This window comes from Ctenopharyngodon idella, chromosome 16 (genome assembly GCF_019924925.1).
Source record: "Ctenopharyngodon idella isolate HZGC_01 chromosome 16, HZGC01, whole genome shotgun sequence".
NCBI classification, from domain to species: domain Eukaryota; kingdom Metazoa; phylum Chordata; class Actinopteri; order Cypriniformes; family Xenocyprididae; genus Ctenopharyngodon; species Ctenopharyngodon idella.
Genome location: NC_067235.1, coordinates 10,584,828 through 10,604,725, shown reverse-complemented (window position 1 = coordinate 10,604,725; position 19,898 = coordinate 10,584,828). Strand labels below are relative to the sequence as shown.

General features: G+C 35.0%; 1 protein-coding gene across 1 annotated transcript in view; it reads left to right on the top strand.

Annotated features, from left to right (window-relative positions):
- LOC127496732 (carboxypeptidase Q-like) overlaps window positions 1–19,292 on the top strand; it is a 47,594-nt gene extending 28,302 nt beyond the window's left edge. The window contains exons 5-8 of the mRNA XM_051864452.1: window positions 2,661–2,772; window positions 5,890–5,981; window positions 12,058–12,259; window positions 18,770–19,292. Of these exons, the coding sequence (XP_051720412.1) occupies window positions 2,661–2,772; window positions 5,890–5,981; window positions 12,058–12,259; window positions 18,770–18,930 (567 nt within the window). The 3' untranslated portion in view covers window positions 18,931–19,292. The remainder of the gene's footprint in view (window positions 1–2,660; window positions 2,773–5,889; window positions 5,982–12,057; window positions 12,260–18,769) is intronic.
- The last annotated feature ends 606 nt before the right edge of the window (window positions 19,293–19,898 follow it).

Sequence of the window (19,898 nt, the reverse complement as noted above, 5' to 3'; positions counted from 1 at the left end):
TTCCATATTTTAGCACCACATCAAATTAGACCGGTCCTCCTGCCAAACCAGTAATGTATGCAGTGCCGGTCTAACTTCAGTCTCTGATGAAATCTGGTTTACTTTTTGTTTGTTTGCATTTTATACTTGAAAGAAGTGGAAAATAGCTTATGTTTGTAATTTGGCTTTGAAGAGGATTGCTGAAATTACCAGAAGTTACACAAAGTTGATTTGTGCATTGACATAAAGCTTTCAGACTTTTCTCTGTTCTTGATTCTGTGTAAGTGTTGGCATAATAATGGAAATTATGTCATTTTTACTTCCACATTTCATGTCCGGGTTACCAATGAATGCTTTCTTAAAGGAATTTCAAGGGATAAAAAAAAAAAAAAATTCTCAGAATGAGTAAATTAGAAATATACTCAGTCTATAACTGTATTTATTTATGTAATTATATCTAATTTAGTCATTATTATACAGTACATCATCATGTTATTATTTAGACTAACATTCAAATGTTTGGGATTTTTTGTTTTTGGAAAGACCTCTTATTGGAAGTCTCAAAAAGGCTGCATTTATTTGATCAAAAATACAGTAAAAACTGTAATATTGTGAAATATTATTACAATTTAAAATGACTGTTTTCTGTTTTAATGTATTTTAAAATGTAATTTATTCCTGTGATGGCAAAGCTGAATTTTCAGCATCATTACTCCAGTCTTCAGTGTCACATGATCCTTCAGAAATCATTCTAATATCCTGATTTGGTGCTTAAAGGATTAGTTCACTTTCAAATGAAAATTACCCCAAGCTTTACTCACCCTCAAGCCATCCTAGGTGTATATGGCTCTCTTCTTTCTGATGAACACTCTTGGAGATATTTTAATAAATATCCTGATGCATATAAGCTTTATAATGGCAGTGAACGGGACCCACGAGTATGAAGCTGAAGAAAGTGTCTCCATCCACATCCATCCATCATAAACGTGTACTCCACACGGCTCCGGGGGGTTAATAAAGGCCTTCTGAAGCGAAGCGATGCGTTTGTGTAAAAAAATATACATATTTAACAAGTTTTGAAGTAAAATATCTAGCCTCCGCCAGACCGCCTTCTGTATTCAAGCTACAAAGAAAGTGTAAACTGGCGTCGCATCAGTTACACTTTTTCCGTAAGTTGAATAGGGAAGGCGTAGGACGTAGCGTAAGCTTTTTGAACTGCTAGAGTTTTACACTTTCTTTGTAAGTTGAATACAGAAGGTAAGTCTTTACTGTCACTTTTGATCAATATAATAAATCCATGCTGAATAAAAGTATTTATTTCTTTAAAAAGAAAAAAAGCTCTTACAGACCATTTTTTTGACTTACAATTAAACATAAATGTGAATGACATTTCAAAGCTTTGGGGAAGGGAAGATTATTAGAGAGTAATAACTTAAATGTCTCTCTTTTCCTCACAAAAAGCTATCATATTACTTCAGTAGACTTGAGAAATAGTGCAAAAATCATATTGTCTACTTTAATGGTGCTCTTTGTCCTTTTTGGATCTTGACAGCTGCCATTATGAGCTTTTTATGTACTGTAAAAGAGCTATATAAAGATTATTCAAAATGTCTTTAAAAATGAAAAAAACAACACCATACGGGTTTGAGATGGCACAAGGATGACAAAATAATGACCCAATTTGTCTCCTCTTTAATAATTCAGCAGCACTAAAGAACAGTCTGAACTGCTTTCACCTAGATGTTTCCATCTGCCTCCTTCTGGTGTCTTGATCACGAAAGCGCAAAGTCTCACAATAGATGAGATCATTTGTACTCCGTTGAACACAAAAGAATGGCCACTACAGAACGTTTTTGTAATTTTGCTGTTGGCACGTTGGCTGTTGCTTTGGAGTTCAGCCTTTGTAACTCACAGATGGTTGGCATTGATTAATGTTAGCCTTTTCTCATGCTTTTGGGAGTTAACCTGTCATGATCCTGACAACAATATAATCATGTATACACAAAATCTGTCATAGTATTCAAAAGTACATTTGGAAGAAGAGGGCTTATAGTTGATTGGCTGATGTCCAGGTCACATTTGTATATTTGCCAATAGGATTTTGACAGAATCATCTGGAAAATTCTCACTTCAAAAACTTTGAAGACTTTTTTGAGCTTAATTTCCCAAATGTTCATGATTTTTAAAAGCAGCTTTATTTCCATAAAATTCCAAGCTTGTTGACCAGCCCATGGAGGTTATTGTGTTAACGGCAGATTGACAGTAGAGAAATGCAATGGGAGAGTTATTTGTAAGCTATATTCCTAAAGTTTATGTAGCTCTGCTGAAAGTGAATGTAAACTGGTGGAAGGTGCTCTCAGTGGTGTAAGGAGACGTTTTTAGTCAGTCTTAGAACTATGGGAGGTGAGAGCAGGATGTTTAGAGTTTAAATCTAATTTAGAGCATCAATCTAGAGGCTTTCACTGTGGCCTGGGTTTGACAAGATCCATTTAGACTGACAGCCAACATCTGGAAAAGTTTGCCAGGAAGCCTTTTTTCCCTTTATAGTCTGTTATGTAAACCCTTTTTATACATGAATAAACAATTGTGTAACTATATATGAAAACGATGCTGAGAAAATATGTTATTAAATATTTATTTTACTGTTCATTCGTATGCTTTTTGCTCTGGCTCTCTTTCAGGTGGTGCTGCTCAGTGGTCACCTGGACAGCTGGGATGTGGGCCAGGGCGCTATGGATGATGGAGGCGGAGTCGCCATTTCCTGGGAGGCACTTTCTTTGATCAGAGACTTAGGTGAGACAAGTAAAGATGGTAACATTTGGAGAACTTCTCTCTCTCTCTCCGTCACGTGACTAAATATTTAGGAAGTGCCAGTGACTTTGATATGCACATGAGAAATGTTAATTTTTATGATCAGTTTTATTAATGTTTTTTTAATTTTTAGTATTTTAAAGTCACAATAGTCTTTTCTTCAATATTGTGTTGTATATCCTAGTGAAACGGCTTCTCAAACAAGAAAAAATGTAGGATGGACTTGATTTTGTCCATTGGGAATTAATTGGATGGTTGTGGTTTGCTATTGGTTGATCTCATGTGAGTGACAGGTTGTCTCGCCTTCGTGCGAGTAAATACGTCATCAGAGAAGAGATGTTGCTGCAAGAGGGAGGGGAAGTTATTTTAATTAAAGATTACGAGTGCACATGAATAAAAAATAAATAAATAATAATGTGCACGGATAAATCATTTATAATAAATACTGCAATATTCTATTAAAAAACAACAACAATGATTTGTCTATTTTGATTTCATGGTGCCTTTTGATTTCAAGCCTTTTTTCTTTTTTATTTAAAAATACATTTTCTAAATAGCCAGCCTGGTCTCTGTTTATATGTAGGTATTGTATAACATCTTTGTATACTTTTTTTGTAAGTTTTGATAGGTGCTGAAACATGCAATATGAACATATTGACAACATCAAACATTATTACTAATATATAGCTATGAAAATGTAAGATCTTTACAAATATATTTATATAGTTTCTAAATATTTTATTTATACAGTTTAGTTCCCTTAACCTCTACCCCCATGCCTATTCATAACCACTTTTATAGAGTATAAGAAGAATATATAAAATGTAACAGGAAGGAAAATGTACAATGACCATTTTAGTTGAAATATACCATTACATAGATATTTTTGAGCCGCTAATCCCACTCTTACCTCTAAAGCTGATCCTAACTAATTTCTTAAAAATATCTACAGTATAAAGAAAAACTTAAGAAACAGGCAAGTGCAAACACAATAATTTATTCAGTTTATTTTAAAAAAAGAACTACCAAAGTAGTCCAAATGATGTGTCGCATTCGTAGTTCTCTCTGGCAGTATACAAAAGTACAGAGCAGAATTTAAAGGGATACTTCATCCCAAAATGAAAATTCTATCATCATTTGCTCACCCTCATACTATTCCAGATGTAAATGAGTTTCTTTCTTCTGTGGAACACAAATGGAGATTTTTAGAAAAATAATCCATGGTTTTATCCGTGGTTTTAGAAAAATAATCCATCTCTGTCCATCCATATAAGGCAAATGGATGGGCCTCTCAAAGTTGAAGCTTCAAAAACCACGCAAAACAAACATAATGGTAATCCATACGACCCCAGGTGATAAATCAATGTCTTCTAAACTGAACCAATAGGTGTGTGTGTGTGTGTGTGTGTGTGTGTGTGTGTGTGTGTGTGTGTGTGTGTGTGTATGTGTGTGTGTATCAGGGCCGTAACCACCATAGAAACTGAGGGGGACAAGTCCCCCGCAATAATTAGAAATGACCAAATTGTCCCCCCTCCAATATTTGATGATATTGATGCTTTTGTACTCCATTATGCACAGTTCTGTTTGTTGTTAGGATGACAAAAAAAGTTTTAAAAGTTACATTTTTAGGCTGGTCTGCCTCAGTGGTCTAACAGCGCTCATTACTGTCAGAATGAGTGAACTGGCCAATCAAATCAAAGAAGGTGGGGCTTACTGTTCACAGAAGACGAGCGCAATTTCCAATGCAACGCTTTTGTATGATCTCTCTTATTTTGTTAAAAAATTTCACATTTTCACAGATTCTGCAAGAGGTTCACAAACTTTCAAGCGGCACTGTATAATGAAATGTACCATACTGACAGCATCTAAAACGTAAATTATATAGCAGAAACTTTACACAAATTTCAAGCGGCACTGTATATGCAAACATAATTGACCACACTTTATGTAAAATACATACGAATTCTCATGAGATCACGTTGAAATGAATCAGATATGTTATATACCTATAAAATATATGTTATGCATAGTGAATTAAATGCCACTGTGTAAAACCATGAAATATTTCTGCTAAAAATTAGCCATGAATTATCATTGAAAATGCTGTGTGTTAGATGCATGTGTTTTAATGCATATGTAAAAATACATTATAATTATAATTATTTTATTATTGTTTTAATTTCTGTTTAGTTAATGTTTTGGTTTTGCAGGTATGTGCAACAACTGTAGAAGTAGTGCAGTGTATAGAGAATATTCCATTATAATGGAGATTATTAAAATTCCTGCTGAGTGTCAATATGCAATGCGGTGGGAGTCTCTTGGCCCCTCTCCTCTATTGTTGCTTTATTGCACAGGCAATACTGAGGGTTGTGCTCATTTGTATTTAAGATCTTTCTCTTGGCAAGGGGCGTCCACAAACACTGGCAAAATAAAGCTATAATGGTGCACACTAACCACAGACAACATGATTCATTTCAGTGCTGGTAGAGTAAGCATTTTCTACAACATTTTAAATGATCAACAACATTCAGTTCACCGAGTCCTTGGCTCTATTTTTACTATGTAAGCTTTTATTATTGCAACAGTTTGAGCTATTTACTTAGGATCTATAAATCTACTCTTATTAGCATGTTTTGGTATATTATGTTTTCTTGGCCCTATCCTCTAATGTGCCATTTGACTTGGACACAGTGACCAGTTTTCATACATTGCAGTTCAGGAGATGGACAGTTCTCCCATCTGGATCATTGAGAAAGCCCAACATAATTAAGCCCAAAATATCTCTCACAGATTCCGCTCTGCTGGAAGTACAGACAAGTTATCAAGTGCCCAGTATGCAACTGTCTGACTGGCCAGGATCATCTAGCACTATCTTCCCAGAATAGTCAGCATGTAGTCTCTGATGTGTGAACCTGACCTTACATATGCACTTTTATTTTAAAAATAAATGTAATATTCTTCTGTCCTTTTCTGCTAAAGATCAGACTGATGAAAGCCTTGATCTCAGCCGATGAGGCAATATTACAGTGTCTGCATTATGAAAATGTATTCTGAAATATTACGTGGTTGGCTCATACTGTCGATCGTTTGGGTCCCCAGGGTTGCGTCCCAAAAGAACACTGAGGACGGTGCTGTGGTCTGCAGAGGAGCCTGGCGGGGTGGGAGCTGCTCAGTACTTCCAACAGCACAAAGTACACTTCCCTATCACACTAAATCTGTTCTGTTGGGTGATTTAAAACAAGGGTGTCTTTTTTTTTTTTTTTTGGCAGGGGGATATAAATATATCATATAAGATTATAAAATATAAATATCGGGGTTTAAGTGCTTTAAAGGATTAGTTCATTTGAAGCTCCAGGGGGGTAATGAAGGCCTTCTGAAGTGAAGCGATGCATTTGTGTAAAAAAAAATGAAGTAAAATATCTAACTTCCACCAGTCCGCCTTCTGTATTCAACTTATGTAGAAAGTGTAAAACTCTCGCAGTTCAAAAAGCTTATGCTACATCCTATGTTTACGGAAAAAGCTTAACTGATGCGATGCCAGGTCCGGTTTTTTTTCCGTAATTTGAATATGGAAGGCGGTCTGGCGGAAGCTAGATATTGTACTTGATAACTTGTTAAATATGGATATTTTTTTTTACATAAATGCATCGCTTCGCTTCAGAAGGCCTTTATTAACCCCCTGGAGCCATGTGGAGTACAAGTTTATGATGGATGGATGTGGATGGAGGCACTTTCTTCAGCTCATACTCAATGATCCCGCTCACTGCCATTATAAAGCTTGGATGCGTCAGGATATTTATTAATATATCTCCAATTGTGTTCATCAGAAAGAAGAAATTCATATACACCTAAGATGGCTTGAGGGTGAGTAAAGCTTGGGGTAATTTTAATTTGAAAGTGAACTAATCCTTCAAGACCTTTAAGCACATGTAGAAAAAGGTATAATGTTTTAATTAGCAAGCTTGTAACCATCTCGATCATAGATGGAAAAGACAATTTACAGCCAATACAGGCAATTTACCATAGGAAATTTATGGTTTATAAATCTTTTTAATGGTTATCGAGGTTGAGCCAAAAACCTAGGGCTAGTTTGCTGAAGTTGGTTTTTGAAATAATCTCCAATATTTAAAGAACGATCCGATGGACAACGGCGGTCCTAGAGGCAAAGTTGTTCAGAATGAGGAGTTCTACCATGTGGTACGAATGTCGTGGGCGTGTGCGAAAAATTGCACGATACACAATGTGAAAACCGTGAAGGCGCCCCATTTCTTTTGCATTTCTCACAGGCCTCTAGGGTCGTTAGTCAAACAGGGTCGATGGCGGACATGTTTTTTCAGATGCGTCAGTGTCCTCATAGACAGTCATGGCACCTTGGACAAAGATACTGTATGCCAATTTTCAAGTCGATTGGAACAGTGAAGTACAGTGAAGTAGTTATAGCCATTTTCATATTTTTTCCTGTTATAGCGCCACCAAGTGGCCAGTCGCCGCATCCTTTTTCGCGCAACCACAGAATAAGCACTTACATAGATGTGCTGAATTTGTTGTAAATATCTTATTCCGTTTACGAGTTCGTAAAAGTGGCTTCGAACGTTTTGGTGCCCCTTAGGGACCGTGATTCGAAATTTCAACCTTTTTTTTTTGATAATTATTGACGATCAGATTCCAGAGAATCTTGCTGCACTGGTTTTGTTCCGATCAGGCAAAAAACCTAGGACTCACAAAAGTAGGTTTTTCAAAAACGAAAACAAAAATTTTCAGAACGACCAGCAAATCCGAGGCATGCAATTTGTCCCTCTTGAGCCAAGGATTACAACGAGTAAGACACTTGAGACTATGCATAACGGTTTAGGAGCTGTAGCGCCCCCGTCAGGCAGATCGGGGCAAGCCTTGGTGATGTTGTAGATGATGTGAGGACTACCAGCCCTCAAAGTTTCAAGTCTCTGTGACTTACAGTTTGGTCTGCCCAATCACTTTTAGAGGAATGCTAATCCTTGGAAGTGCTACGCACTTACCCTGATTATGTTAAGTTCATTAATTATATTGAAAAGGTTATTCATAATGTTCTATTTTCAGCAACAGCAGGACAGATAAACTTTGTTTAATTTGTTGTGTTGCAATACTGTAGCTCGCAACTGTAGGGAAAGTACAGTTAAACCATAAAGAGAGACCAATATGCTCAAAGAAGACCAGGAGTTCAGTCAGTTAACAGAGAGTTTACTGAAGACAAAGTTCTCCACAATTCCAAAGGCCGTAGAAAATGAGTAAGAGTATCCACCCTTAAACTAATTTAAAATACAGAAACACTAGTACTAGTCATATGGATAATCATTTGATGTTATTTGTACAGGTTCGGATAGGTTAACAGTACAGTTCCTTACACAAATGAGGTTACTTAAAGACATTATTTTAGGCACACTTTGACACACTTTTATACATAAGAAAGGGTCAAAGGCGAGGGTCACGCAAGGATCATAAATTCCGGAAGGACTCTTCACATATGGGATGCTGTTGAACTCTCCTGGAGACTATTGCTTTGCTAATTTAATTATGTGTGAAAATATAATGGGTAATAAATAGATGATTTTCTCCCATGTTTGCATTGAATAATTGTTAAATAGCCTGTGATACATTAATATTGCTTTTATCCTGACAAAATTTAAATTAGTTGTGCAGTTTATTTTCCTTTTTTATGCCTGAGTTTGTGATAATGTTTGGTTTCAGATGGATTATTATTAGCTATTATTATAGTTAGTTAGACTCTTTTTTTCTTGTCAGTGTAGTTTTTTGGAAAATATTCACTAATTACTGATTTAATGTTTCAGTGACACCTTTTTTTTTTTTTTTTTGCTAATCTCAATATATATTCAAAAACACATTCAAAATGCAACTCATAAATATATTCTGACATTTAAGGTAAAAATATCAAGGTGACACAACTGTCCTGATCACATAATGAATAAATCAGCCTCACTGATGGAATGAAATTCTTGATAAGTAGTTCAGAATAATTTTTTTTAGCATTATTTCTACTAAAACTGCTTATTAATATTTGTTTTAAAAAAAACTTGCAAGTTGTAACCAACATGCAGAAAAAAATAACAAAACAGGAAATTATATCATAAAGAGGACCTCCGTGGATCCTCGTGACAGTGTGTCAAGGCCTCTAAGTCTTTCAAAATATCAAATAATTTGACCTTTCTATGACAAGGATGAGGTCATTTCAGGCTGTAAAATGCCATGTGCACCTCCTCCAAACCTAATGATGTTCATGATGTGCATTATAATATTATTTATTTATTTATACTTAATGGTTGCATTTTGTTAGTTTGATTAAATTGAAACTTTTCTCACAAAACTTTTAAAAGTCTTAAAATCAACATGAATGCAAAGAATACAGGTACTTTCTAAGATTTCTAAGAATTTTTTCTTTTTATTTATTATAGTCACTCATATCAATGACAATGTCTTATGTCATCATGAAGTTGATTCTTAAGTCCAATCTGGCTTGTGACCTTCAATGACACCCTTGTTCTAGAATGTGATACAGATTACCTGAGTTGTCTGCACTAACAATCTATGGCATACTTTATGTATTTTGAAAAACAGTTTTAAATGTTGTTATACAGTCCTGGTCAGAATTATTGGCACCCTTGATAAATATGAACAAAGAAGCCTGCATTGTTAATCCTTTTGACCTTTTATTAAAAAAAAATCACAAAAAGCTAACCTTTCAATGAAGTAAAAATTAAAAATGGGGGTAAAAATCTCTTTATGAAATAAAGGGTTTTTTTTGTAATACACATTGGACACAATTATTGGCACCCTTTTATTCAGTACTTTTTGCAACCTCCTTTGGCCAAGATAACAGCTCTGAGTCTTCACCTATAATGCCTGATGAGTTTGGAGAACACCTGACAAGAGATCAAAGACCATTCCTTCATACAGCACCTCTCTTAAAAATTCCATGTTGATACAGTCTCCTCTTTAGTTTTCTATAGGATTCAGGTCAGGGCACTGGGATGGTCATGGCAGAACCTTCATTTTGTGCTCAGCGACCCATTTTGTGTTGGTTTTGATGTTCTTTTGGATCATTGTCTTGATGGAAGATCCAACCATGGCCCATTATAAGATTTCTAGCAGAGACTGTCAAGTTTTGATTTTTCATCTGTTGGTATTTGATAGAATTCATGATGCCATGTATCTGAACAAGATGTCCAGGACCTCCAGCAGAAAAATAGGCCCACAACATTAAAGATCCAGCAGTATATTTAATCGTAAACATGGGGTACTTTTCAGTTCCAGTAGTGTCTGGCACCTGAATATGCTGGAGTTTGTTTTTGGATGAGAGCAAAGGACTTTGTTTTGAAATCCTTCTGAAGGTGATGTAGGTGCTGTGATCCTTGGATAGTCTTTGGCCACTCGAACTATCTTCCTCACTGTGCATTAAGACAATATAGACACACGTCCTCTTCCAGGCAGATTTGTAACATCTTTAGTTGATTGGAACTTCTTAATTATTGCCCTGATGTTGGAAATGGGGATTTTCAATGCTTCAGCTATTTTCTTGCAGCCTCTTTCTATTTTGTGAAGCTCAACAATCTTTTGCTGCACATCAGAGCTATATTCTTTGGTTTTACCCATGGTGATGAATGATTAAGGGAATTTGTGTTACCTCATATTTATACTCCATTATGATTTTATGTTCCTAGTCACCCTGCTGTGCTAAAAATTGTAAATATGAAGGGGAATATACTTTAGAGATATTTTACTCATAAGAATTTCTAGGGGTACCAATTATTGTGGCTAACATGCATTAGAGAAAAACATTTATTTCATAAATGAATGTTTCATTAGTTTTACTTCAATGAAAGGTTAGATTTTTGTGATTTTTTTTTTTTTTAAATAAAAGATCAAATGGATAAATAATGCAGATTTATTTTTACAGCTTTCTTTGATCATATTTACCAAGGGTGCCAATAATTCTGACTATGACTGTATCAGTTAAGCACAGAATGTTTCAGAAAGTTAATGTAGCACATTTTCACTGTTCATTATGTGAGTACTCTTTTGTCCTTGAATGCACTTTTGAAATCTTCTATCAAGATCTTTTATATAGGGTCATAAGGGTCCATTTTTTTTAATTTGAGATTTACACATCATCTGAAAGCTGAAGAAATAAGCTTTCCATTGATGTATAGTTTGCTAGGATAGGACAACTATTTGAAAATCTGGAATCTGAGGGTGCAAAAAAATCAAAATATTGAGAAAATCGCCTTTAAATTTGTCCAAATGAAGTCCTTAGCAATGCATATCCACTCACAAAAATACATTTTTGATATATTTACGGTAGGAAATGTACAAAATATCATCATGGAACATGATCTTTACTTGATATCCTAATGATTTCTGGCATAAAAGAAAAATCGATCATTTTGACCCATACAATGTATTGTTGGCTATTGTTACAAATATACCCGTGTGACTTATGACTGGTGGTCCAGGATCACAATTAGTTCTGTTTAGAATTACATAAATAGCCTATTTTACTGTGTTTTATTATGGCATCTGACAAAAAGGTTTTACCAGGTTTGTGTGGTATCTGTTTCAATGCTGAAAGTACTCTCTCTAATTTTAGCAGGAGGAGCAAATTGGCTGAAATTTCCCACACAAACCCAAGTGCTGTGGCACACATCCATCTATAGCTTTTATTTCTGTCAATAATGTTTTACTTGGACTCTTCTGGTTTTGGAGCGAACAGTGCAATAAACCATATTTGTCAGGTCTGTGTGCTGTAAAGTGATACTTTATGGTATGGAACAATTTAGCCAGCATTTGGAGTTAAAACTCTATTGTATCTGCACACTGCCATGGGATTTCGTTTTTGCTTTATGAGGTTGGATTCTGATCAGAGAGCAGTGGTTTCAGGCCAAGCGGGATTCAAATGCTGCGTTTTGGCTTCTGACCCAACTTTTTACTGTATTACATCCAATTATGTAGATATTTGGTAGAGCTTTCCATGACTTGGACTGTCAATTCACTGCTGAGAATGAAACAAACCATCATTCTTTAAGTAGAAAAAAAAAAATTGTGGCAATATACAAGAACCCAGATTAACAAAAAAATCATTCAGTGCTACTTTATATTAGGTTCATTATAAAAAATAATGTAACATAATATATTTATTATGTTCTTCAGCTTTAGATTTTCTTAAATTTGCATATTACATTCCGATTTTGTAGTGACGACTTCTCCACTTTTCCTAAGGCCAACATCTCAAACTTTGACATGGTTATGGAGTCTGACCTGGGCACCTTCCGCCCTCTGGGACTGCAGTTCACTGGCAGTGACAAAGCTCGGGCAATCATGAAGGAGGTGATGAAACTGTTGGCTGCCATCAATGTCACATCACTTGAAGAACACGGAGAGGGAACGGACATTAACATGTGGATGAAGGCTGGGGTTCCAGGTCAGTTTCATCTAGAGCACAATTCAGTCCTGTTTCTTGCTTTGTGGTGGTGGTAGCAATTAACAAATTAAAACAGCATTACTAAAAAGACAGTTACCAAAATATGAAAATTCTTATGTCATTCCAAACCTGTATTTCTTTCATCTGTGAAAACAAAAGAAGATATTTTGAAAAAATGCCATTTTGGACCCCATTGTCTTTCATTGTATGGACAAAAACAGTTGAAATATTCATCAAAATTCCTTCTTTGTATATATTTCTTGAGCAGTAATTCAGCAAATTAGAATAATTTCTGAAGGATCATGTGACACTGAAGACTGGAGGAATGGCTGCTAAAAATTAAATCATAAACCAGTTATTTTATATTGCAATAATATTTTGCAATATAATATATTACACAATGAAACAAATACATGCAGTCTTGGTGAGCATAAGATCATTTTTATTCAAGTTAAGAAGTCACTCACTTAAAAGGCTTAAACCAGTCATGGTTTTAAACGTATTGTTTTTTTTATTTACACTCTTCAACTTTTGTACCTCCCTCATACAAACTGCAAGGGACTTCAGCAGTCTAATGACTGAAAGAACTGCATTAATTGTTTGAGTTCAGCCAATGATCTGTGAAATTAACTCTGAAAAGCTTAGAATACTTGGCAGAAGTAAAGTAAAGCGAGCTCTCGTAGTTAACCCTCAGGAGCAGATTCGGAGAGGTGCAATGTACTGTTAATATTTTTATACTCAAAAAACAGGCAGCACTTGCATTTTATGACTATTGATCTTTTTTATCGCTATTAAAATAACAAACTGTGACCAATATCTTTGATATTTCCAAAGAAAATAAAGTTGTAGCATTAGATGTGTCTTCACTAACTTCCTGGCTTCACAGTTACAGTGCACTCTAAAAAGCACTGGGTTAAAAACAACCGTATTTGGGTTGTTTTCAACCAAAGGGCTTGGTAAATACAGGACAGAACACTTGTTGGGTTAATTTTACCCAGCAAATTAGGTTGTTTATTTAACCCAGCAATAGGTTGATTCATTTTTACTACTATCTGTTTTTTTCTTTTACTTCATACATGAATTAATATTTATGGATTAAATTAAATCATCTAAACTTTATATTTTTAAATATATCTCCGATTATGTTCGTCTGAAAGAAGATAGTCATATACACCTAGAATGGCTTGAGGGTGAGTAAATCATGGGATAATTTTCATTTTTGGCTGAACTATCCCTTTAACATTGTCATATCCATTACCATACCAAAAAATCTGAAAGTTGCCATGACAGAAATGTTTGATACTCATTTTATGTCATAACATTTCTTTGTTTTTGCTTTATATTATGTCCTCCGACTCTGGGACTTCACTATTTAAGCAGTCGTTAGCTCTTGTGAAGAGTCATGCATGGCAGCTATACTGCCTTCTCCCATCATCATATTAAATTACTTGTGCATAAGAATGGATAAATCTCATTAATGCCTGTAGTCACCAGTCTGATTGCTTTAACCACCAATGAACTGTGGCACACAAGAGGATCGGTTGTTCCCCCAACTGCACACAATGTTATCAGATGAATTGATTGTGACATCACTGCAGGAAAAATGAACACAGCAGGAGGCATGTCGAAATGTATGGTGAAATTCCACTGAAGTTTAAAGCCAACATGTTAAACAAATGAATCATCCGCACAGTTGTCTAAACTGGTTGCTCTGTAGTTATTCTTCTTGACAAAGCTCCAAATTCAAACATGAAATCTTGGCATCTCTTTTCAAGAACAGCTCCTCTCAAGTTTAAAGTTGTAAGTTAAAGGGTTACTTCACCCAAAAATTCTGTCATTAATTACTCACCCTCATGTTGTTCCACACCCGTAAGACCTTCGTTCATCTTCAGAACACAAATTACAATATCTTTGTTGAAATCCGAGAGGTATATGACTCGTCCATAGACATATGAGTCATATGAGAATGACACAGAAAAGAAGATATTGTTGAATAAAGTCGTTATTTTGGTTTTGTTTTTTGTGCGCAAAAAGTATTCTCGTCGCTTCGTAAAATTAAGGTTGAATTACTGTAGTCAAGTCGACTTTTTTAACAATGTCTTTAGTACCTTTCTGGACCTTGAAAGTGGTGGTTAAATTGCTGTCTATTTATGAGTCATATACCTCTCAGGTTTTATCAAAAATATCTTAACTTGTGTTCCCAAGATGAACGAAGGTCTTACGGGAGTGGAACGACATAAGGGTGAGTAATTAATGACAAAATTTTCATTTTTGGTTGAACTAACCCTTTAAGATGGCTTCTGTTACAATCATGGCAGATTACCAACTCAAAAGTGGAGCTTGATACGGTTTGTATTTGCTGTTGGATGTTGTAGAATGGACTGAAAATGCGATGAAGTATTGTGAGCATTTATCTTTATCAAAAATAACATGGTGCAGTAAAATAAAGGTGCAGTAATATTTTCACCATTCAGAATTAAGTTGAGAATTCCATAGATTCCAATTCAGTTCCTTAATTTGGATTGAAGTACTGTAAAAATCATAATAAAAGATTGATACAGATCAGTGCATCAATGTGTCAGTGCAAAGATTGATACTGTTCAAAAGTTTAGGGTCGATAATATAGTTTTTTATGTTTTTGAAAGAAGTTCTAGCAAGGCTGCATTTATTTGATCTAAAACAGTAATATTGTGAAATATTAAAATTTGAACTGTTTTCTATTTTAATATATTTGAAAATTGAATTTATTTCTGTGATGAATTTTCAGAATTGCCTCATGATCCTTTAGAAATCATTCAAATATGCTGATTTGTTACTCAAGAAACCTTTCCTATTTTTTTCTTTCTTACATTTTATTCAAGATTCTTTGATGAAAAGAACAGCATTTATTTGAAGTAGAATTTTCTTTTGGATGGATAGATGGATGGATGGATGGATGGATGGATGGATGGATGGATGGATGGATGGATCGATCGATCGATCACACATTGCTTCCGTAGTGGTGGAAACTGAAGCTGCATCCATATACCACTAGGTGTCAGAATCTAAGATGCCTGCCATATGAACAAAAATTACTGAGTGTACCTTTAAATATTTAACCAAATACATGTTTTAAAAACATCACTGAGTTGTGCTTACATTTTGAGGTATGTTGGCCTCAACCCTGTGCAGTTTTTTTCTGTTCACTGCCCTTTAGAATTGTCCCTGTAGTGTGCATTGCACCGTACACCTCACACTATTGATTCTAGGGCAGAGAATAAGCAATGCTTCACCAAGCACCCTTCTAGGGTCAAACAAAACTCTGTCCCTGTATTTCCAGGGGAATAAAGCATCTTGTCGCTGGTGCCTGTTCACATATGGGATCAGTACAGAAATAGATGGCAGGCAAACAGGCTTTAACTGCAACCACATGCGTTCTGGATTTTTTTTTTTTCTTCTCCATGTTCTATTGCTCCTTCAAACAAAGAGAATGAGGCCTGCAGTGGGATATAGCAAACGTTTTTGTGAATGTTTATGTCACACTGATCTAAAAATGATTATGCATGAGTGATGCTGTGTTAATGAGTCACTAGCATGGTCAGCTTTTCATCAGCATCACTTGGATCAAGAAATATGAAAACCCACACAGAGTTTAAAAGTAAACAGAAAGAAAGAAAATGCTTGCAGTCGTTCTGTAATAGCACAAAAATGAATGGTAATTTACTCACCTTGTCATTCGAAACTCATATGACTTTCCTTCTTCAGTGAAACACAAGAAGCAAAATCCTAAAGACATTTTTTAAAAAAAAAATGCATTTACTATGAATGGGGTCTGGAGCTTTCAAGTTTTCAAATATGACACAAAAGCACCATAAATGAATCATTGGTTGATCTGACTCATGTTGTATTCCCAATGGTCTAAAGCCATACGATAGCTTTTTGTGAGAAACAGAACAAAACCGACAATCTTCCCACCAAATTGCGGGAGCTACCACTGAATCAGTGAACTGAGAACCAAATCCATCTAATATCAAGGTCAAGGTCACTTTTATTTATATAGCACCTTAAAACAACATTACTGCTGACCAAGGTGCTTCACAATAACATAATAAAGAGATTCATACACAAAAAGAGTATACAAATTTTAATCAACAACTTAAACCATAAGAGCAAATAAAAAAACAGGACTAAGAATTTAACTCAATAAGACTAACATATCTAAAATTATGATAGGCCTGAGAAAAAAGATACGTTTTCAGAGATGACTTAAATACAGATAAAGAGTGGGATAACCTAACAGATTGAGATAGAGAATTCCACAGCTTAGGGGCAAATACGGAAAAGGCTCTATCCCCTTTAGATTTCAAGCGAGACAATGGGACGGTTTATAGTTTTTCAGAGGATGATCTAAGAGATCTTCGGGGAGAGTATGGACAAATAAGGTCTGAGATATAAACTGAAATATAAATACAAAAGTTAAAACCTTGTAATCAATTCTGAATTTAACCAGTAGCCAATGTAAATGTGCTAAAAAAGGGGTGATATGCTCAAGCTTTTTCTTCCCCATTAAGAAGCGAGCTGCAGCATTTTGAACCAGTTGCAAACATGATAGGGAAAACTGGTTGATACCAGCATATAGGGCATTGCAATAGTCAAGCCTTGTTGAAATGAAGGCAGGAATGACAGTGTCTAGGTCACTAAAAGATAGAAAAGATTTCAATTTCTGTAAACCCCTAAGCTAATTTTATTAGCTTTAAACCTAAAGCTAATTTATTAAACCTAAGTTTATTTCCTTGTCATATTTTAACACCACCACCCAGGTTCTTTACATAAAAAGAACTTATATGTGAACAAATCAGTCAGATCAGGCTTTAAAAAAATGATGCATTCAGAAATATAACATATAGCGTATTTTCCGGAAAATGTAGCACCTGACTAGTGTTGGGGAAAGTTACTTTTAAAACTAATGCGTTTCATTATTGCGTTACTCCCTAAAAAAAATAACTAATTGTATTAGTTACTTTTTCTCACCTGGGTTGGGCAGAAGAAAAAAAAGTAAAGAAAAAAGCAAAGGCCCTTTTGCACCAAAAGTGAAATGACTAAGCCTCAGGCTGAAGGAAATGCAAATTCATGTCTGTACAGAAGAGGGCGCAGCTCAAACAAACCTTTCAGCTGTGCTGCCATTCTGGAATAGGATGCAACTTTGTCAATAAAAACAAATGAAATAAACAGAAATGTGAAAAGTAATTTTTGCTTTTTAGTATGGTTGAATTGGATCGTTGAAGGTCAGCTGTGAAGACATTGGATACATTTATTTGTTATTTAACATTTAATTATTGCAAGTTTACGTAATATTCTGAGTTTACATTTCACCGTTTTTAGTCATTTTGAGGAATGCTAAATCTGTTTTTGTGCAAGTGAGATGAGTAAATGCTCACATTTAGTCTAGAACTACAATATTCATCATGTTTACACAGCGCACACAACGCCTCTGCACTTACTCTTGATTTCTCTCAACATGTGGACAAGAGAGGTGTCAGTCAATAAATGGGAAAACAAAGTAACATGCGTTATTTATTTGAAAAAGTAACTCCGATATTTTGTTGTAATTTTAAAAGTAGTGTTGCTTTACTAGTTACTTAGAAAAGTAATCCGATTACTTAACTCAAGTTACTTGTAATGTGTTACCCCCAACACTGCACCTGACTATAAGTTGCACCTATTCAAAATTACATTGTTGAGAGAGAGAAAAAAAATAAGTCGCATCATTGTTTAAGTCACATTTTATTATTAAATTCATAAATAATGTAAACTACCAGTAAATTAAAGGAAACGTTCACAAACATTAAACATGTATTTTAGTTCCCCTCATTCCTTTGAAAATGAACAGTGAACAAAACAGGAATGAAAAAATATCTATAAAACAATCATGAATTATAGTGGCATTACAAACAACATTTATAATAATCGCCAAGCCTAAACAAATTTATTTTAAGTAAAGTGTTATACAAATAAACATCTCTCTCTTTCAGCATGAGTCCAAATGTGTGCAGTTTGCGCATGTTTTGAACGCATGGCATTAATTGCATTATGGAAGTTGCAGCACGTTTCAGATGATAAAAAAATGACTTATCAGAAAATACGTTAGCTATATAGAAATATGCTACATACTATATACTATATATAAGATTTTCAGAAAAACATGCCGGTTTGTTCTTCACACAAAGCTATTATATGGCTTCAGAAGATATGAAATATGGAGAATTTTTATTATATTTGTAATTTTATAGATTTGCATGCAAAAGAACGACCAGTACATAAATTTGGTCATGTGTGTTTGTAACATGTGGGTGAGCAAATGATGATGGCATTTTTCATTTTTTGGGTGAACTATTTTAAAGAGCAGACGTAAGCAAGACTCTTTAATATTCTAACGCACAAGGAGAATTTTCACACATGTGAAACATAGAATCACACCATTTCAGCTCTGTTCACTGTTCTGTTCGTTCTGTCTTTTTTTTTTTTCCCCAGGCGCCAGCCTGCACACTGCAGACCAGCGGTACTTCTGGTTCCACCACAGCGACGGTGATACAATGAGCGTCCAAAACCCAGAGGAGATGAACCTGTGTTCCGCTGTTTGGGCTGTGGTGGCCTACGTGGTCGCTGACCTGGAGGAAATGCTCCCTAGATAGTGAGTCACTCATAAACGACTGAACAAACCCCTGTCCGTCAGCTTACAGCAGCGGTCGATTACACCGTTACCTTGAGAATTCTCTATCAGCCTGATGTTTTTTTTTTTTTTGTGATTTGACTTCATTGTAACCTCAGATACACTCCTGATCACTCCACTGTCATGTAGTATGTACTGCTCCTTTGATACATGTGTAATTTTCTTTTATATTTTTCTATTATCCTATTATAATGTGAAAGAGTTCTAATTGTGTAATTTCTATTCATAATTTATTCATTGATTTAACATTTTTTACACATAAGCAGTTAATAATCTCAAATGTACATAAAAAACTAAATAAAGATCCAGCATCCGTTACTAAAATTTCATGAGTCTTGATTTCACAATTTCATATAAACAGTGTGATGATGCTATTATTATGTCATATTCCACAAACTGAATAGGTCTTAGTCATCAGATCATATGATTTCCCGTTGGAAACTAAGCCCTGTTCCACTTTTCTAAAACAAACAGGGTAATGGACATGCTGCTATCCAGTCATCCTTCCTCTATTATTCTATTTTTATCGTTTTTTTTTATATAAGGTATTAAAGGGTTAGATGAAAACCATCATTTCCTCACCCTCATGTCATTCCAAACTCATAAGACTTTCATTCATTTTTAAAACACAAATGAAGATATTTTTGATGAGATCTGAGAGATTTCTCTCCTTTCATTGAAAGTTCATTCCACCAAAATTTTGATGCTTCAAAAAGTTCATAAAAGTAATCCATTTGAATTAAGAGGTTTAATGAGGTGATGAACAGATTTAATTGGCACATTTTATAGACTTTTATTCGCATATAAACGTTTATCAACGCACATACAGTACATACATCAAATATTGAAAGAACATTTGAGCTAGAACCAATGAGGTTTGTTCTTTGAGCTTCCGTTTACCATATTGATGAACTTTATGTACTGTACGTT